This window comes from Egretta garzetta, unplaced genomic scaffold (genome assembly GCF_000687185.1).
Source record: "Egretta garzetta isolate BGI_Z169 unplaced genomic scaffold, ASM68718v1 scaffold223, whole genome shotgun sequence".
Lineage (NCBI taxonomy): Eukaryota > Metazoa > Chordata > Aves > Pelecaniformes > Ardeidae > Egretta > Egretta garzetta.
The window spans coordinates 17,236-35,492 of NW_009259033.1; the positions used below are offsets into that span (position 1 = coordinate 17,236).

The 18,257-nt window shown below is 49.5% G+C and overlaps 1 protein-coding gene across 2 annotated transcripts; it reads right to left on the reverse strand.

Moving 5' to 3' along the window:
* Positions 1-3,141: 3,141 nt before the first annotated feature.
* On the reverse strand, positions 3,142-18,257 carry TCEA2 (transcription elongation factor A2). Of its 2 annotated transcripts, XM_009634777.2 has the most exons (11): positions 18,072-18,256; positions 17,769-17,978; positions 16,568-16,630; positions 15,812-15,917; positions 14,272-14,362; positions 9,251-9,384; positions 7,524-7,580; positions 6,589-6,743; positions 6,117-6,263; positions 4,068-4,139; positions 3,142-3,448 (listed from the first exon to the last, which is right to left on the reverse strand). In XM_009634777.2, exons 3-11 carry the CDS (start codon positions 16,619-16,621, stop codon positions 3,440-3,442), a joined length of 825 nt encoding a protein of 274 aa, XP_009633072.1. In that variant the 5' UTR covers positions 16,622-16,630; positions 17,769-17,978; positions 18,072-18,256; the 3' UTR covers positions 3,142-3,439. The 2 variants fall into 2 exon arrangements, with proteins under 2 accessions (XP_009633072.1, XP_035746251.1); XM_035890358.1 differs by lacking the exon at positions 3,142-3,448 and having other exon boundaries at positions 3,457-4,139; positions 18,072-18,257.

Genomic DNA, 18,257 nt, shown 5'->3' on the forward strand with positions numbered 1-18,257 from the left:
GGGGGAGAGCGGCCGGGGCCTGGCTCCCCCTCCCCAGCTCCGCCCGCACCCCGATTTGAAGAGGTCACTTTATCCCCTCTCCGCCACACGTGGGGACACGGCACGTCCCCATTTCCCACCTGAGACCCAGTTGTGGACTGGGTTGGGGGGTTTTTTGGGGTGGGGGGAGAGGTCAAGTGTTGTTGGGTTTTTTTGTTTTTGTTTTTTTTTAACTTTTTATTTTAAATGCTTTTTTTGTTGGCTTTTATTGGGGGACTCGAGGGGTGGGAGGTGGGGTTTGACAAGCGTCTCTGTACATATAAAAACTTGTCAGGTTTACATTGCTCCGTCTGTTTGAAGTGGCCCACGGTGGCGGGGGGCAGCGCTGCAGCCCCGTTTGCATTCCTGGCAGATTGGGGGGGCTGGACGGAGGCAGAGGGTGGGCAGCACCCTGGGGCCATGCCCCCCTGCCATCTCCAAAGCTGCCTGTGGGGCTCTGGAGGGGCCAGAGGGGACCTGGGCAGCAGAGGGTGGGTGGGTGCTGCCAGCCCGCAGTGCCCAGTCCCCATCGTGCAGCCCCACTCCAGCCCTGGGATGCCACCTGCCTGTCACCCCAAACCCAGAGCATCCTGCCCCCTCGCTTCACAGACCTCGGTGAAGGGGAAAAGACACCCGCTGATGGCACAGGTATTATTTACCCTCCTGAGAAACCCACAGGCATGGGGACCCCTAAAAGCAAAGGCTCCCCCTGCCAGTGGGGAGAAGCCCCAGGGTCTGTCCTCATCCCTTGGGAATAGCTTGGTACCAAGCAGGCTCCACCTGGGATGGGAAACAGTGCAGGGAAGAGACAGAACATCTGTGGATTTTTGTATGGCGTGAGGAATGGTATCCTGGAGCCCCTGCACCCAGAATTAACATTTCTGCCAGCAGCCCCTGCCCTCCGTGCTGACACGAAGCCAGGGCCGGGCTCCTGCAGCAGAAACCAACCCTGCTCTGCCTGTGGCTTCCTGTTCATCCACCCCTTTCCCTCCTCCTCCTCCCCTCCCTCCCAAAGGAGAAAAAAAAAGCAGCAAGCACAAGCTCTTTTTATTGAAAACATTTTTTTAAACAAACAAAAAAATTCTCTCAGGTTTTTTTTTTTGTTTGTTTGCTTGCTTTCTAGTGGCACAACTGTGTGGAAATTCATGTCGGTAAATTTAGTTTTGTTTGCAAAGCTGGAAACAACAGTTCAAGAGAATGTATTTCTGAGGGAGAGCAGAGCATCCCCACCCTCCGCTGGGGAGGGTTTGGTTCTGGGAGCTTGGTTTGCTCTGTGAGTAAAAGAAACCTCTCCCAGGGCCTTAGCCGGAGGGTGAGCATCCCCAAAATCCCTCAGGAGGGGGCAGGGGGGTCAGAGCCTCTCTGCACGCCCTGAAGGTCGCAGCCCAGGGCAGACCCCGCTGCCACCCATTAATCTATTCTCCTGCTCCTAAACCTGGCACTTCTAAACACCTTATAAGTGAATCTTTACTCTGAGACACCTCTTTATCCAGTGGCTTTCCCCCTCGCTGGCTCTCCCTGCAGTTAGCCCAGAAAATAGCACAGCAAATGTGGTACCCTTCCCTCGGTTTGAGGGGCTCCTTCTGCTCAGGACCCCCCTACCCAATCCAGGATGGATCCAGCTGTACCCAAGCCCAACTCCCCTCCTTACAGTAACAGAGGAAAGGCACGAGCAACGAGCTGGCTCCTGTTCACAGTGCACGAGCCAGAGTGCCTTGGCCAGCTTTGGTTTCAGATCCTGAAGCTTTTTTTTAAGCACTACTGCGAGGACACTGTTCCCTCTGAAGCCTGGCTGGAATAATCCCACTTGCTGCAAGACTCACGGGGCTTAAATGAGTTGTCAGCGTCTTTGAATCTTTTCCTTCTTGGGAGACTTGGCTGCACCCCATAAAGTGAAAGCCCTGAGCGAAGGATCCTGTTGGGATCCTCCTGCCTCCAGAGCAGCACAGCCCTCAAAGGGGCTCCGAGCTCATTTTCCACTGCTTTCATGTGGCTGCTTACTCCTCTCTAAACATCTCCAAGGTCGCTGTTGAACATCTGCCGCCCGGCACGCTGGGAAGCCAGTGGCAATACTTGTTTTTCACTCTGGAAGGGGAGCAATGCCATGAGAGATGTGACTGCAAGTGCTCCTGCACTGCTTGCTGAGAGCTGCAGCGCACAGGACTGCTCCTGAGCAGCCTCAAGCTCAGAGGCCTCACTGGGGTCCCCAAACCCTGTGTCACCCCAGTTAGAGCCTAGGAAAAGGAGCTTTTACGCCTCGGGCTGAAAGCTGTTGTGAGGGCAGACAGAATTCCCCCACCAGGTTCTAGTTACCTCCCAGGAAGAGCCAGATCCAGCAGGTCCCCCTCACAGGGTCGTACTTGCAGACCTGGCACCCAAGGCTTGCTTCCCTACCAGCTCCTTTCTTCATCTCGCCCCTCCCAAGCACAAGCTCCGAGCTCGCTTCAAACCTCAGCCGTCTCTAGAGCTCAGTGCTAACAGCTCCCGCCGATACCAGTCACCCCCACCTCCTCCAGGTCCAAGCCTCTGGAAAACCTCTTGTATTTGCAGCATTTCCTCTCCTCCTGAGCCTCTCCAGCGAGTCCCTCTGACAATTCGGGCTGCCTTTCAGCCATCCAGCTGAGAGCAGAGCATACACGAGCAGGAACGGGCCCTGGACTCCTTTAACGCTCCCACTGGCCAGTGGATTCCCTCCACCACCTTTATTGATGGCTTCTCCCTATATCAAGATTAACCTCACCTGGGCCTAGCACACCTTCCTCCCTGTCCTGCTCCCCCACATCAACCCTTCGGGTTGTTGTTTTGGGGCTGGTGTCACCCCGCTTTCAGTCTGTTACAACCCAGACAGCGCAAGATGAGTGTGCCCCAGAAGCTGTGTTCCATCAACAGTCAGGAGAGGAAGACCCACACTGCCCACCCGGCCACCCCAGGACCTGGCCCAGTGTTTTGGGTTTCAGGAGCTGGCTGGGAAGCAGCCTCCGCGCCCTGAGGGTTCGCCTACAAGCGGCTTCTCGCTTTCTGGTGGTCCAGGCAGCGTTCAGTCCTCATCCATCTGGACACTGACCGTCTGTCAAGCTCCCACGCGGTTCCACGCCGCAAAAGGAAAGCGCTGCACACGCGGAGTTCAAATAAAAGTCAGAAACTGACAAAAAAATGTTTAATATTAGTTTTGAAGAAAAAGTGACCGTACTTGCGTAGATGAGAAAGTAACGACTAAGTGTGTTTAGTGAGCTCTCCTGCCAACCTGTCAGCCCACAGCTGTGGCTCTCCACCGGAGAGGCAGGCCTCCCCGCGGCTGCTCTCTCAGCGCGTGACAATGCAAACTCACTCGGGACACAATACACAATTGCCGTGGGAGCCGGCGATATGGAGGTTGCGCTCTGATCTGCGTTTGGCTGCCGCTCTCGGGCCATGGCACATATCAGCAGAACTGCAAAAGAAGGGAGTTTAAACCCCGATTAGAAAAACCTCGCTGCCAAGGGGAGCGGGCGGGTCATGCGCGTGCTGCCTAGAAGATAGGGATCCAGGTGATGGTCTTGTTTGTGAAGCTGGCAAGGGCTGGGGGATTCGGCAGAGGCAGGGCTCAGCCCTGGATGAGGGGTCAGACAGAGCTCCCGTTTGAATCTCTCGGCTGTGGCTCTTTGGCACTTGGTAGCGGTGCCCTTTCTGCTCGCCATACCCCGGGAGATCTCTGCTCACCCCCGAGCTCTGCGCCTGGTATAAGAGAGGAGTTCTCAAATCCTGAACGTCCTCACCACCATCTCTCAGGGGGCAGAGGGAGCATGGAAGGCACCGTGAAGCTGGACATGGCAGAAGAGGGGATGTGAGGAGGGAGGCAGGGAATGCGAGAGTGAGACTTGGACCCCAACTGGTCTGCAGAGATGGGATGAACCTGGGAGCTCCTGCCTCTGTGCTGGGAGGAAAGATCACTTGCTAGAGGCAGTCAGTGTTTGGCAAGCACCTCTGAGGGCAGCCGCTAAGCGTCTGCAGCATCGTGGGTGCAGCCACCCTAACACCCCTCAGTGCCAGTAATATCCTTGGTGTGCTACCTTCCAGCGATTCCCACACTCGTTGCACACGACGAAGGTGGTCATGGGCTCGTCGGAGCTGCGGGTCTGCACCTGGGGGAGGACAGGAGGGAAGTGAGAGCCAAGCATCACACGTGGTCCCATGGGGAGCTCCTTGTCCCTCCCCTGTCCAGCCACCAGGGATCCATGCTGGGGTGACACTGTCAGAAATCTATGAGAGACCGAGGCTTGGGAGGGCAAAAGGAGCATCCCCGTAAAACGAGTCTGGATATTGTTTTACACAGATACACACCCCTGCACACATCTCATGACCCCTCCCTAGCTGACACTACCAGAGCAACACATTTTGGGGCAGCAGATTTCCCTCCTCACCCCCCTCTGCTGCCCACTCCTTGTGGGTGGCTCTGGAGGTGGACGTGCCCACAGCCGGTCCCTCCCCGTACTGTCCCCTGGGAAGGGACGCAGCCGGCAGCGGGACAACAAACCCCTCAGTCCATCAAGAACGTGCTCCACGTAAAAAAAGAACCCACTCAAGCCTTTCCCATCTACAGATGAGTCCCACGTCCTGGCCTCACAGGAACATACTGTGGGTTACCAGGTTTGCACATTTCCAGTCTGTTCTGTCTTCGAGCCATCAAGGAACTCCGATATTTAACCCAGATGTGACTGCTGCCTCTGGCTGGCTCCTGCCAGAAACACATACTTTGCTAAAAATCAGATTTTCATGGCATTTGAATACCACAAAGCAGATCTACGCTGAAAATACTAGCACTCCCTGCACAAGTCAGACAGCAGAACTATGTCGTGGGGTAATTACGGTGATCTATGTGTGTAATTAACCAATATGCAAGAGTCGTGGTATGTGCACAATGCAAATTAAGCATGTTTCGCAAGCATGCTGGGTAGCTAAATTCTAGTTCTCACCCAACATCACTGCCTGGTTTCAAATGCCTTCATAAATGCCAGTTCATCTACTTGGAACTTACAGCATCTCAGTCACCAAATAGCAATTTCACTGGAAAACTAATAAAAATACAGAAAACCTTCTGATATTTCCATTTAGAAGACACTGTCCCAATCCCAGGCAGACTCCAGACCACTACAGGTGGAGACAGAGCCCCAGGTGCCGCTGGGGCGAGCGGGAGCCGAGGCAGTGCTTTGCTTCCAGCTGACTTACTGGGAGGCGCTCGCAGAGCCGGGCCTCTCGCCTGAGCCAGCCTGCGGGATGCAAGGCTGCTGCTGAGCCAAAGGAAAATCCCTGCTCGGCTCCCTGGCTCTCATCTGCATTTGCACATCACGTCCAAGCATACGAAGGAGCCGCACTCGGCACTTGCACACGCTGTTTGTGTGCACCCACTCAGTAGCAATCGCGTGGCTGCTGGTGCATTTTTGGGTATCTGCACATTCTAAAACACTGACTCACAGCAAAGGCACATTTATCTCCAGATGCCTGGCACAAACATGGGAACTGAAAAGCACTGGTAATGCACAAGGCTTCCAGCAGCTGTCCATTGAGGAGAAAAAAAATCCCCTCTGCCTGCTCACATTACGGCTTTGTTATTCCTTACGTTTCACCTGTTTCATGTTGTTTGATTTTAAATCAGTTGGGATTTGTCCAGCCGCAGCTTATCTACATTCTTAATTTGCACTTTTAATACCATCAACGTGCCTGCCTCGGTTTCTGCAGTCTCTCTCCTCTACACTACCCACTCCTTGCTTGTCTGAATCTCCACGTTCCCAGCACCCGCTTTCAACGTGCGGCCCTCCCGAGCTGCGCAGCAAGCGGCACCGCTGTACTTTTGAAAGCTTCCTTGGTGCTGTACAACCCCTGCTCTTGTACAACCGAGCCAAAAAAAGCTACAGGAGCTCCAGGGAAACGCGTGCAAAATCCGTGTGCGAAAGCAGCACATTTTAGAGAGCCTCAAGTGTACAAAAACGTCCTCTCCACCAGTGGCAAAATTTGTGCCGTGCTGCAGGGTCTGTCAGGGAGCAGTAAGAGCTCACCACCCTGATGGATCACATCCTGCGCAGAGATCCAAGGCGCGGAGGCTGGGGGAGCAGAACACTAACCTGGGTGTAGGTGCAGTTCTTCTTCTTGCATTTCCCACAGGTGAAGAGGTCGGTCTGCGTCCCTCCCGTCTTGGCCATCTGATGCTCCCGGATTGCTTCTTTCGTCATGGCTTTCCTGATCTCTTTCAGCTCGTTACTGGCCATTTCCTTTCCAAAAAAAAAAAAAAAAAGCAATAAAATCACATCTCTCTGGTTTTACCACCACACCCACTACAGTGGAGAGTCGAACAGGACAGGATGGCCTAACAGATGGGTATTAAGACAGACAAGACTTTCATTTCTGGTTTGTGGTTCATATCTAGGCCCCCCGTGATGATCTGAAGGCCTCCACCACTGCAAACCCCATCGCTAGCTCACTCCCCAGACTGCTGAGAAATCTGCAACCCTGGCAGCAGACCAGCCCCTTGCTTCCAGCTAAACCACGGGACGCGTCCCTTGCAAGAAGCAAAGCCTGTTCCTCGTGCTTCCTCACCTCCGAGGTCATCACCGCGATCTGCTCGGGCGTAATCGCCCCACACAGCACGTTCTTCTTCAGCTCAGGGTTTTTGGAGTCCTTCAGGTTCGAGATGCGGCTCCTCACTCGGTTTTTGTATTTCATGTCGGTGTTCTTGACATCTTGGTAGATGCGTACAGGGCAGTCAAGGAGTCTGCAATCAACCCAGAGGCCTCCGAGCACTTTCTACACCGCTCGTGAACAGTGGGGAGCGTTACTGGCCACCAGGAGACAGAGGAGGGTGCTGGGACCCAACGCAGTGTCTGCTCTGGGAGGTTAATGCTGGATTTGAGAGCAGGCTTACACAATCCCAGAGTTCAGGGGATTTCAGTTCTGGCTTTTTCACCATGCCGGAAATAATCTTTATTTTAGGAAGTAATCTTTATTATGCTCAGGTTCTTCCACCTGCTCTTTCTCTCAGCAAGGTAGCCATAAAACCCTCCCCTAAGAGAGCCCAGCTGCACCTCCTGCCCCACAGCCCCCAAACCAAGCAAAAGCCTGGCTTATCTCAAATCGGCATGCAGCTTGAACCTCATTGCTCCGTCTTTCCCATTGCTTTTGCCTATATTGGCACACTCTCCTCAACAGGGAGGTTGCATGTATTTGGAAGCAGAGCTGAGAGCAGGAAATAGCATTTTTTTATGGGAAGAAGAAACTGGGGATTGCAGTCCATTATAGTGCAAACAGGAAGGAAATAACCATGTCCATCACACCAGCCCGGGGTCTGCCCTGAGCTCCCAACGCCACACTGGTGGTTCATTCGTGACCCAGGACTCAGCCAAGCAGAGCTGGAACCAGACTCAGAGCTGCAGCAGCAGATTTAAGCAAAGACAGACTGTCGCATTTTCCCTCCGAGCACATTAGTGCCACGGAGGCATGCAGGCCCTCGAGGACACCCCGTACTGCAAGGATATATTCTTCAATCTGGGCTGCTATGTGCTCACAGTCAGCGCCAATGGCGATATAGTCGTCTGTAAGACAAGAGAAACAGGAGGTCAACGACTTGCAACCAGGCAAGGGGTCCCCAGGCTTGGTATTTCTGAGATACAAATGGAGATAATTTGCTATTTTGATTTACATGCTCCATCAAATGGCATCTTGGCCTTTGCTCTAGCTGCCCTTTAACCCTTTGGAAAAGGGCAGTGACGAAAACAGACCAACCCAGGCAGTCTATGCCCTCTGCCTCTCTGGCAGACAGACTGCACCAGACAAAGCTAACAAGAACCTGGCTGCCCAAAGATGCGGTTTGCCAATATATTCTTGGTATAGTTGAAATCAAACATATACAGGCAGGAATTGAGTCTCACCAGATATTGGTGTCAACGAGAAGTAGCTCTGCTCAGACCAACAGCATCGGAGCACGCAGCATCGGAGTCGAGCCTTCATTTCTTTTCTCAGCTCAGAACTGTCTGCTCCCCCCCTTTCTTCCACTCACCTCTTGCCAGTTAAACAGCACCACAGCCAGTGCAGTAACTGCTACGAGCTTGGGCGCTGGGGACGGTAACCAATGCCACAAAGCAGGGAACAGGGATGAGCTTAGCAAGCGACTCGAGGGGACTATTTCCCAGCCTTCATATGGGAAGGGTTTTTAAGAGTTATACAAAGTATTTAATGCAGCATTATACATAAACACACGCGCACACACAGGAAGGCTAGAAATAAAGACTTCGTGAACTTCTCCATCTGCTGCCTACATTCCTTGGCTCCAAATTAATAAAGCTCTGTGGTGCTTAGACCCCAATTTTCTAAAGGGATCTGCCATTTGGACACAAGCATGTGTTCAGCTTGAGGTGTTTAAAAATCTGACTTTCGGAGATGCTGAGCCCCTGCAGTTGCCTCTCATTTCGGCTGGCACAGCCCGAGTGCAAGGGAGACCTACTCCACCCCAGGTCTGCAGAGGACCACAGTATTTAAGGGGCTGCAGTTTGCACGGGGAGGGGAATCCAAGAGCAGATGGAGATGGCATAAGCACCATGACCGACAAATTCCACGTATTGAGTTACAGCTTCACTTTGTGCCCCAAGGGTAAGCAGATATGACAGCTTCACTTGACAGCAATCAGACAAGACTGGGATTTAGAAAGGGAAGCAAATACTTGCACACCTCAAGATGAAACTTCTGGCCAGACCACCCCAGGCTGCAGAGCAGAAGACCCCACGTTCTTAACAGCCATTGCCTGACACACTGCCATGCCTCTGGTTCAAGCCAGGTTTACAGACACACATCTATAAACGCTGCCACACCAGCCAGCCCAACAAAGAAGTGACCTGTGGCCAGACCGAGCCAGTGGCAATAATCCTTGACAAGGCTGCTCCAGAAGAGCCGATCTAAGAGGAACTGGTGTTGACCTTGGACATGAGGAAAAATTTCTTCACCGAAAGGTTTGTCAAGCACTGGAAGGGGCTGCCCAGAGAGGTGTTGAGTCCCCATCCCTGGAGGGGTTTAAAAGCTAGGCAGACAAGGTGCTTAGGGACAGGGTTTAGTGGTGGGATGGCAGGGTTAGGGGAATGGTTGGGCTGGGTGATCTTAAAGGGCTTTTCCAACCTAAACGATTCTATGATCTACGTGCAGGGGTCTCCATCAGAAGGCACCCGGAGCTCTGAAGCACTTCAGGCAATGCAGGGTTTCCCCTAGCACTTACCATCAGCCTGTAGAGCCGTTGTCAGCATTTCTCTGCATTTATTGCGGACAGCATCGCAGGTGACGGGCGCTGGAGGGAAGGTGGTGATTTTGGGGGTGGTCGGAGTCTTCGGAGGCTCCTGCCTTTTGTTGGAGCTAAAAGAGAAACTTCACCTGTCAGAATGTCTCAGTTTGGGTCACTGAGAGCAGAGAAGGGATCAGCAGGTATGTGGCCAAGCATCCTGTTAATTGTAACACAAAACCAGTCAGAGGAAAACAGTGCAAAGACACGTGCCCCGCATCAGCATACAGCGCGATAGAGCAACCAACGCCATCGACCCAGATACGAGCTCCCCTGTGGACTCTGCTGGCTGTAAATGGAGTCTTTAATCCACGGAGCAAGGCCTGCCAACCAACTCTTGTTACCAAACACTTATCACAACCGCTGCACCACTGGGCATCACGTGGAAAACATTACGAAGCTGCCAGACACCATCGATAACTCAATATACTGGGGGCTTCCCAAGACCATCGGCACTCTCAGTCTGGTAGCGGAGCACACGGATGCACGGTGCTTGATTCCTCCCACTTTGCAGGACACAAAGTCCATAGCTGTTCCCAGCAGAAAGGGAGCAGAAGGCACCGGGCAAGGTTAATCTCAGCAGGTGCTGGAGCTGGTTCCTCGTCTCACATCCTTGACTACCAAGATGTCAGCAGCAGGAAAGAGAACAGCTAAACAAAAAAAAAATGCTTTAGCTCTCTGTTAGCTGACAAGGAGTGCAGCATGCTGCCTTCTGGGGCAGAAATCAGAGAAGCCTGTGCTAGCCCCTCCAGAAGCTGCGGTGCTAAGGAAAAGAAAGAAAATGGCTCCTTCAGCTCTGATATTAAAAAAAAAAGTGTAACACATCAGAGGATCTTCCTTTTTCCTGTAATCTGGACAAGACTCTCCGATTACTCATCTCACAGAAGAACACCCCTACACAACCACACACGGCTTGCGCAGGACTAAAATACTGCTTCACTCACAAAAATAACTTCATTTCCACCTGCAGGCAATCATAGGCACAGGCAAGGGAAAGCCAACACCTGCCTGCTGTGGCTGCCTCAGTCAGGGCATCCTCCAGGGGAGCTGAAGGCATGGAATTGCCACCCGGACCTGCCTGCGTGATGCAGGGCAGGAGGAATCGCCACACGGGCTGAGCTCACCGCTGCGAGGTTTGCATGCCGGAGCAGTAACTTCACGGAGCAGTTCAGCTGGGCGCACTCCCACGGTGTTGAGACATCTTGCCCATAAAGCCTAACATCTGCGCAGAGAGTTAGCGAACCCTGCAAATACTACTGGTAAAAGATTTGGGCTGTTATGATTCCCAGATGATTTTATACAACTTTCCCCCAGCCCCCTTAAATCTAGGCAGCAGAACAGCAATTTTTTCAGCAGAGATTGCTCTGACTTTGGTGTTAGGGCCATAAAATGCACTGTATTTATGGCCAATGCCTGGTAACATTCATGCATTAAGAGACAAAGGGAGAAAAAAAAAAAAGAGAAACCCTGATATTTCACTCATGCCATACTGGCGACATCTCCTTCAAGATCCAAGTGGCTTGACGATTGCTGTTAAGCTGGGTCACTACTGCCTGTTCTTTGCCATCAAAAATAAATCTGTTACGAACAGGCACTTCCACTCCTCTGTCCTGGGAGGGATTAGTCAGCCCATAGCAAAACAGCGCGAAGCTGGCAACCTTCCGAATCTGGTGCTGCACGAACTGAGCCAGGCGACTTCAGGGACTTATCCTGGGAGACCCTGCTGCTGCTAAGTTCAAATCCAGGCTGGCTCTACAGTGCCTCAAAGCCTGCAGATCATCATTAGGGCTACTGGATTTCCACAGTTCAAAACCTCACCGGGCCCTTTTAAGAAACATCCACCAGTGCACCTTCAGCAAATCATTCAGCTCAAACCATAGTGGAAGATTAATTTCTTGCTCAGATGAAATAGATACACTCTACGAGGGAGCTTATATTGTGAGCTTACTGTCTTTCTCTGACCAATACCAAAAATAAAATGCCAACAAGCCACTTTTTGCCAGCTACTTTTACCGGCCAGCACTGCAGGAGGCTATTAAGGAGCAGATCTGTGTCCAAACAGCTCAAAACATTCAAAAGGATTTACACTGCACATATCACAAAGAGAAAAACAACTTAGCTTGCAAATAATCAATTAGATGATGATCTTCTTCCACCCGGGATGCACAAATTGCCATGAGGTGCTTTTGTGCTTAAGCAGCTACGCACAGATCACAGGCAGCACGCATGGGGGTGCATATAGCAAAGCATAGACAACTCAGGAATAACTCATCTAAAAATCACAGCTGAGTGTGTTGCATAAAAAAATTTGGAAAAATAAGACTTCCCAAAGGACAAAGACAAAAAAAAAAGCCTAGAAAACATACCTACAATAAAAGGAAAGCCTGGAGGAATTGGGAGTGGTTTGCAGCAGAGAAGACGTAGAGGAGACAAGTCCTGAAATACTGGAAAACTTGGTACAAAGGAGGACAGCAGGAGAAATCCTCTGTACTTGCTGAATACAAAAGCATGAAGAAGTGGTCTTAGGCAAGCTAGGTTTTGACTGAGAATAAGTTTCAAACTATAAAGGTGAGCTAGAAATTAGAAGATACTGCCACGGGCAGCTGTGGAAATGTTTTAGCCTGAGGCTTTTTTTTAGGATTGTCAAAGAAGAGCTTAGAGAAAGGCCTGCCAGGGACAGCCTGGGCAGAGGCCGGGCTGTCCTGGGAAAGGGTGGCAGGAGCAGCTTTCCCCGAGAGCTCTTCTAGCTTAACTTTTGTCTCATGTTGCAAGCAACAGTGACACTAAGGTCTCCCACAGCAAGACACTGCCTGTGAACTCTTCAACACTGACCTTCCCCACATTCAGTACTTCAAGGCAGGTCTTTAAACTAGTATTTGCACAAGTAATACTTAATTTTCAGGAAGGTTCTATCTATAAATGCTATTGTCTTAAATATTTAGATGTTTATTTCCTGGAGGTGGGGGAAAAAAGCTAGACAAGATGCATGGTTATCCCACTCCTGTTAGCTGATGAGTAAAGGCATATTCGCCTACATACACATAACATGTCATTCATGCCCTGAGATGACAACAGATCGCTCACAAATTAGATAAAACTGACTTCTCAGCCATTCCAAAGACTGTGGAGAAAGTTATTTATCAAGCTTTAGAAGTTAGTTTATAATTAGAATAGTTGGGAAATCAACCTCAAACACACCTAGAAGACTTATTTCAGGAAATCCTTGTGGTTCACACTGTTCCTGTTAAACAGGAGAAAGAACTTGTAAATCTATCCAGGCAGCAACAGTTTGTACATGAAAAAGGCTATGCTGGAACAAAATGGTGGCAAAGCAACAGCCAGGAACTGCAGGCAGAACTCAGGGCTGCACTGGAAGAGAATCCCACAGAAGAGCTGAATTCGGGCCAGAGATCCAAAACCTCCTAATAAAGGCAGTTTGGAGAATCCTGGAGAAGAAAAAGCTCATGCTGCCAGAGACAGAGAAACATTAGACATAGCCCATTAAAGTGCACTACACCAGTGGTCGAAAATACTACAGCACAACAGAATAGGCTTTGGATTACAGTACTGCAGCATATAACTTCGCAGGTGCCAGCTCCACGCGGGCTGGCTCGGAGCCTGCAGGTCTTGCAGTGCTCTAGCTCTCTAGTCACTACAGAGGGATTTCTACATCTGTGCTCCAGGAAGCAAGGCAAGTTTCAGGCCAAGAGCTGTTCAAGTATTTCTCCCTGACAGAAGAGGAAGGCCTAGCCAAAATCTATCAGATTAAGTGGCTGAAATATCTGAATACAAGCTGATCTCTTTGGTGTCTTGACAGCAGCCTCATCTGAACCAGCACTCACACACTGAGCAACTACTCAGACTCCCTTCATCACGGCCTCTGCTTCAAAGAACAAAGACTCTTTGCTGCTAGTATTTTTTTTTGTCAAGGCAGACCAGTAATTTATTTTGCAGCACTGGAGAATAAGCATTCCTGTCTCTGTAAAGAGAGCCTGGCCTAACAGACTGACACCAGGAGCTACCACTTCTGCCTGCCTATGCTAAGCTAATCCATTTGCTTCTGTTTATCCTGCACAACCAAGGGGATGCCTTGCCATTCAGAAGATGGAGGCTGAATACACATAGAAAGCATCAGAGGGGAAAAAACCAAACCTGCAGTAGCTGCAGCCCATCCTCAAGGCACAGGGGAGGGGCAGTAGCACAAGCCAGAAAGCTCCACTTCACATACCCCGTGATAACTGTCTGAAAAAGCACGGAGGCAGTAGGGTTTTGCCCCTACCTACAGCCAGGATCCTATTCTGAGTAAAATTACTACAAGGCTTAGCCTTCAAGCCAGATGTCCTAGCAGGCCCAGCTCATTTTGCTCATGGAGCGTCTACTGCCACTGTGCCCAGGGAAAATCTCACACTTCCTTCCCTCCAGGCTCAGCATTCCCCAAGGTCAATTTTCCAAAGGTTAAATCAGAAGCTTCCCTTTTTCTCTGAACCCTAGTACTACCTCCTGGCTTGAGCAGTACCAGCCAAGTCAGTAATACCTGCCTTCTCCTTTCCCCATCAGGAACAGCCCATCTATCCCATCCATCACTTGAACTTGCAAAGGCCAAAAATAATCTTCTAAGGAGTTCAAAGTTAGAAATAAGCAAAATATACAAAAATGCAACACAAAAGAAGAACAGAGACATGTTTTACTAATGGAAAAATCAACACATAAAGTAGAAAAACATGAGATAAGATGTGACTAAAATCAAAACACTCACTAAAGCCACTGTATTTTGTAGACATTTAGTTCTGTGTTAGTTTATTAAAAACACCACACAGATCACCTCTGAAGAAATCCAGACTCCTGGTGTTTCTGACCAGGAATTCACAACTCAAACGTGTAAGAATAAAAATTAATGTATGGCACCATAAGAAAACTCAAATTCTGTACGAGTATCGTCTTTGGTTAAAGGGAAACATTACCTTTGGTCTCTTGAGTTACCAGTCTCCTTCGAGGAAGATGTTGGCAAGGACAGGCTTTTCTTCTTCTCCTCACTTTTCTCCTCAGAAGCATCTATATTCAGAAGAGAAACAGACGCCAAAGGGTTCAGAACTGATCTTTATGCTACAACCCTGCATACTCTAATCCACGTCTTAACACTACACGCTGCTGGCCTAAGGCAAGTTACTATTCCCCAAAAACAATCAGGAGGAAGAACGCCTTTACAGCCTTCCATGCTTTCCGACAGACCTTTTGCTTGCCTCTAAGTAGAAACTAATTCAAAGAAAAGCTTTTCCTCACCAAACTGAAGAGCAATCTCCTTCCCTGCCTAGGAGATAAGCTTCCCTACAAGACATGCCTCATCACAAAAGTTTCTTTCAGAGACACCCTGGCTGCTGAGTACAGATTAGATCAAGTTCTCTAAAGCACCACTAAAAGCAGCATTTCAGCCAACACCACCCGAAGGGCCAGTAGGGGCTAGCCCTTCCAAGAACACAGCTCCTAGTGTTTCCCAAGTGCTGTTGAAAGTCAATAGCACAGCCCCGGAGAGGACTTTCCTTACGCTGTAGAACAAGTTTGACCCAGAAGTAAACTGTCTCAGCCTAGTGACAGTCCCAGCCAGGACAGGAGAACAGTGCTTCCAATGCTCATTTAGCCTACCAAGAAATGGGGAGCCCTGGGGTCCAGGTTAAAGCCAGCTGCACAATTCACTTCGCCTCAAACACCACATCACTATTTTACACACAGCTGCCCCAAAAAAATCTGTTTAAAAAACAAGGAGTGTTTGAATTGCACACAGGGGAGTGTGAATTTGCCACTAGCATAGAGTGGAAGACACAGGGTCTTGCTAGGACACCGGTAGAGCTGCCCTTCCAATCTCAGTGCTGCAGATGCAGAATTCTTTTATCTCAAAGGTAACCACTAAAACCGCATTTGTAATCCCTCCGTCCACAATTTTGACATTAGCCTGTGCTATATCAGCATTAAGACTTCTCAGACAGAATTACAAGCTTCTGCTTATCAGCATCCGTCACCATGAAAGCCTACCCCGCAGGAAACAGTCCATGTGAATTTGTCTACAAGGTGTGAAACTGAGGTCCTTCCCCAACTCGTCGTCAACCAAAACGCATTCCAGCATTTCTCTTTGCAAGCCGTTGCACAAGGTTGACAACACACGCTGTATAATGCCACGAGCACACAAGTGGGGGTGGAGGGTTCAGAGTGCAGATATTGTTTCCACAAATAATGCTCCTAATTATTATATGGACAGGTGAACATTAAGAATAGGCCTGAAGCTTTCAATGCTCCTTCAAAGATGAGCTATAGCTAAACAGGAGCTGAATCTGGAGGAATGCACGGTAGGAGACAAAACTTGAAAGACAGAGGGTGCAACTGTGAAAGGCTGATTTGCTAGAATATTCTATTCAGATCAATAGATAAGCTCTCCTGAGAAAGCCAACCGCCCGCTGAAGCCAGCTCCTGCACAAGTTGAATCTGACAGGAACATGCTGATTTTCTTACCTAGAAGTTTTTTCCAAGATTTGATGAGGGATTTGGCAAGCGATATCACTTCTTCATCTGTGCTCTGCTTTCTCAGTGCATTTACTGACATCCCAATGCGGGTGGACTGCAAGAGAACATTCAAATGAATCATTCAGGAACAGACTCGTTATTTGTTACTAACTGAAATCAGAAATAAGCATGATGAAGTCAAAGCAATGACCGAGATATGAAGTATCTGAGGACCTGCAGAATTATTATCTCCTTACAGCTTTGGAAGAGCAAGATGACACTCTCCAGCTTACTCAAACCCAGCAGAAGTTGGACATCCAATCACCCATAAATACCTTCTCTGCACACCTGTAAGCGATATTCAAGCTTAGAGTGAAAAAATCCAAGATGCCCCTCTTAATCTCTGAATTGTAATTCTGTTCACACCTCCCTAGTGTCCTGAATATCACCATTACAAAGACTTAACTTCTCCCATGACTGCCCTTTGTGTTTGCTACTTTAATCTGGTCTTTCCTCTTTTTGAAGCCTAAGAAAGGATTTGAGCAGTTACCCACATCTGCCACATCAGCTGCACACAAGTCTCAGGCAGCGCATGGTGGCCCAGTCCAAAACCCAGGTCCAGTACCATTTTCTGGATTTAATGGGATTTTTTTGAAGCTTTGAGTGAGGTAAGAACTGAGAGGAAATCTAGTAAGTTCACATAGACAACATTTTGAACTCATCCGGATGCAGACTTCAGCTTCTTACCCTAACTTTGCAACTCACCTGCAGCAAGTCCAAAGTCATAGGCATGCTCTTCAGTTCTTTCAGTAAATCCATTGCACCATCCTGGAGAGGAAAAGAGAAACAGAATGAGCGGCTCAGCTTTTAGTAAGGAAATGCAACAGCTTGGGAGTAAATTCAGAAAGTTGAATTCAAAGGGAATAACACCAACAAAACCCCTTCCCTAAAACATCAGCAAGATTACTGCCGGGATTGCTGTTCCAGACAGACAGACAGTAGATCCTACAATCTGGAGGCACCTGAGATATCAGAATGGGCAAAACAGAAGAGCACCGGAGCGCTACAGATCTTTGCTGGTGTATGGTACAACTGCAGCATTAGCTGATTAACCTTACCTGGCAAGCTTAACATTTTTAACAGGTGAAAAATACACTCCGAATCACAGCTGCCCCCTCAGCACACCACTTGGCTTGCAGGAGGACTATCAAAATCACTATTTTGGAGGCCCGGATTAATGGCATTAGCTCACAAGAACAATTTAGCATAGTTGCAAGAACTTCAGTCACCCACCTAAAGCTCAGAATCACTGTCCAGAGTCAGAGCATGAAACTTAATGTAGCTGTTCCCTATTTTTCATATTAATGCCCCACCCTGCTCAGGACAAGAGCTGATCCTAGGAGCAAAGCCATCAAGCAGCAAAGCTGAAGAGGTGGTCACTTGAAACTTGTCATAACAAGTTTCCTTGCATCAGCTCTGCATCTCAGAACCCAGATCCAGGAAAAAAAAAGAAAAAGGAATCTGACTAGGCAAAATTGGTAGTCACTGAGAGCAATGGCAAGGACAGAAGCACTAGTCTCCCCCTTCAGCAGCACTGATCTGCCTGGAGCATGCCTGTCTCCATTTAACTGGCTCTTTCCTCCCATCCCCCTTCTATCAAACAAGGCCTTCCAGTGTTCACATTTAACAGCTCATTTAAAACGCCAACCACTCCAAGCCCATTTGCAGCACAAGACCTACAGAGCCTACGACTGTAGGGAAGCGAAGCAGCCTGCACCGATAGACCCTGTCCTCAGATCCCGTCCTCCCTAGGTAGAAGGGCCGTTTCCGATTCCTTGCGGGAAGCAATCCAGCTGCCAGTTCCACCCTACGGAACAGATGCTGAGAAAGCCAAATCAAAGCGGAGTCAAAGCTTTCAGCGTGCACACAAGCAACTCACACCAGCATAAACCACGCGTTACCGTACCCAGAACGAGCGACTTCCCACTCAGGCAGCTTCACACCTTTCCGTTCCTCCAACAGCCAAATGGACTCCATTAAATCCAGCCCTTAACATACAAAATGACCAGGTGATTCCAATCTCCGTTATCAGAAATGGAGTGACCTGGCCCAGTGGCATTAAAGGGGGGATCCACGCAAAAACTAGAGCAACAAACGGGTACTCCAGGCAACCATCCTGCAGGAAGAGTTTGCAAATTAGCCGATACACAAGAAACACGCTACAGTTCAGTACCACAGAAAATGCCAACCGAGAGGAAACATTGCATACCGCTCATTTAAGAAGCTCCCTCTTTCTCAATGAAGCTTGGAAGTAAATTCTGCAAAGTTGCTCCTTTCCTATTTCAACAATGGCGTTGAAAACCTGCCATCAACGGGAACAGACATCACAGGCTGCGGTTTAGCCCAAACACACTTTCCTGGGTTGTTAAAACAGCCACACAAGTGCCAGCGCTCA

What these genes read in the sequence shown, in the direction of transcription:
- TCEA2 (XM_035890358.1), bottom strand. Translation starts at nt 16,621, where the DNA reads ATGGATTTACTGAAAGAACTGAAGAGCATGCCTATGACTTTGGACTTG. An exon ending in ATCTTGGAAAAAACTTCTAG is followed by an intron (nt 14,363 to 15,811) that starts GTAAGAAAATCA and finishes TTCTGAATATAG; the next exon opens with ATGCTTCTGAGGAGAAAAGT. An exon ending in AACGGCTCTACAGGCTGATG is followed by an intron (nt 7,581 to 9,250) that starts GTAAGTGCTAGG and finishes CTTGTCTTACAG; the next exon opens with ACGACTATATCGCCATTGGC.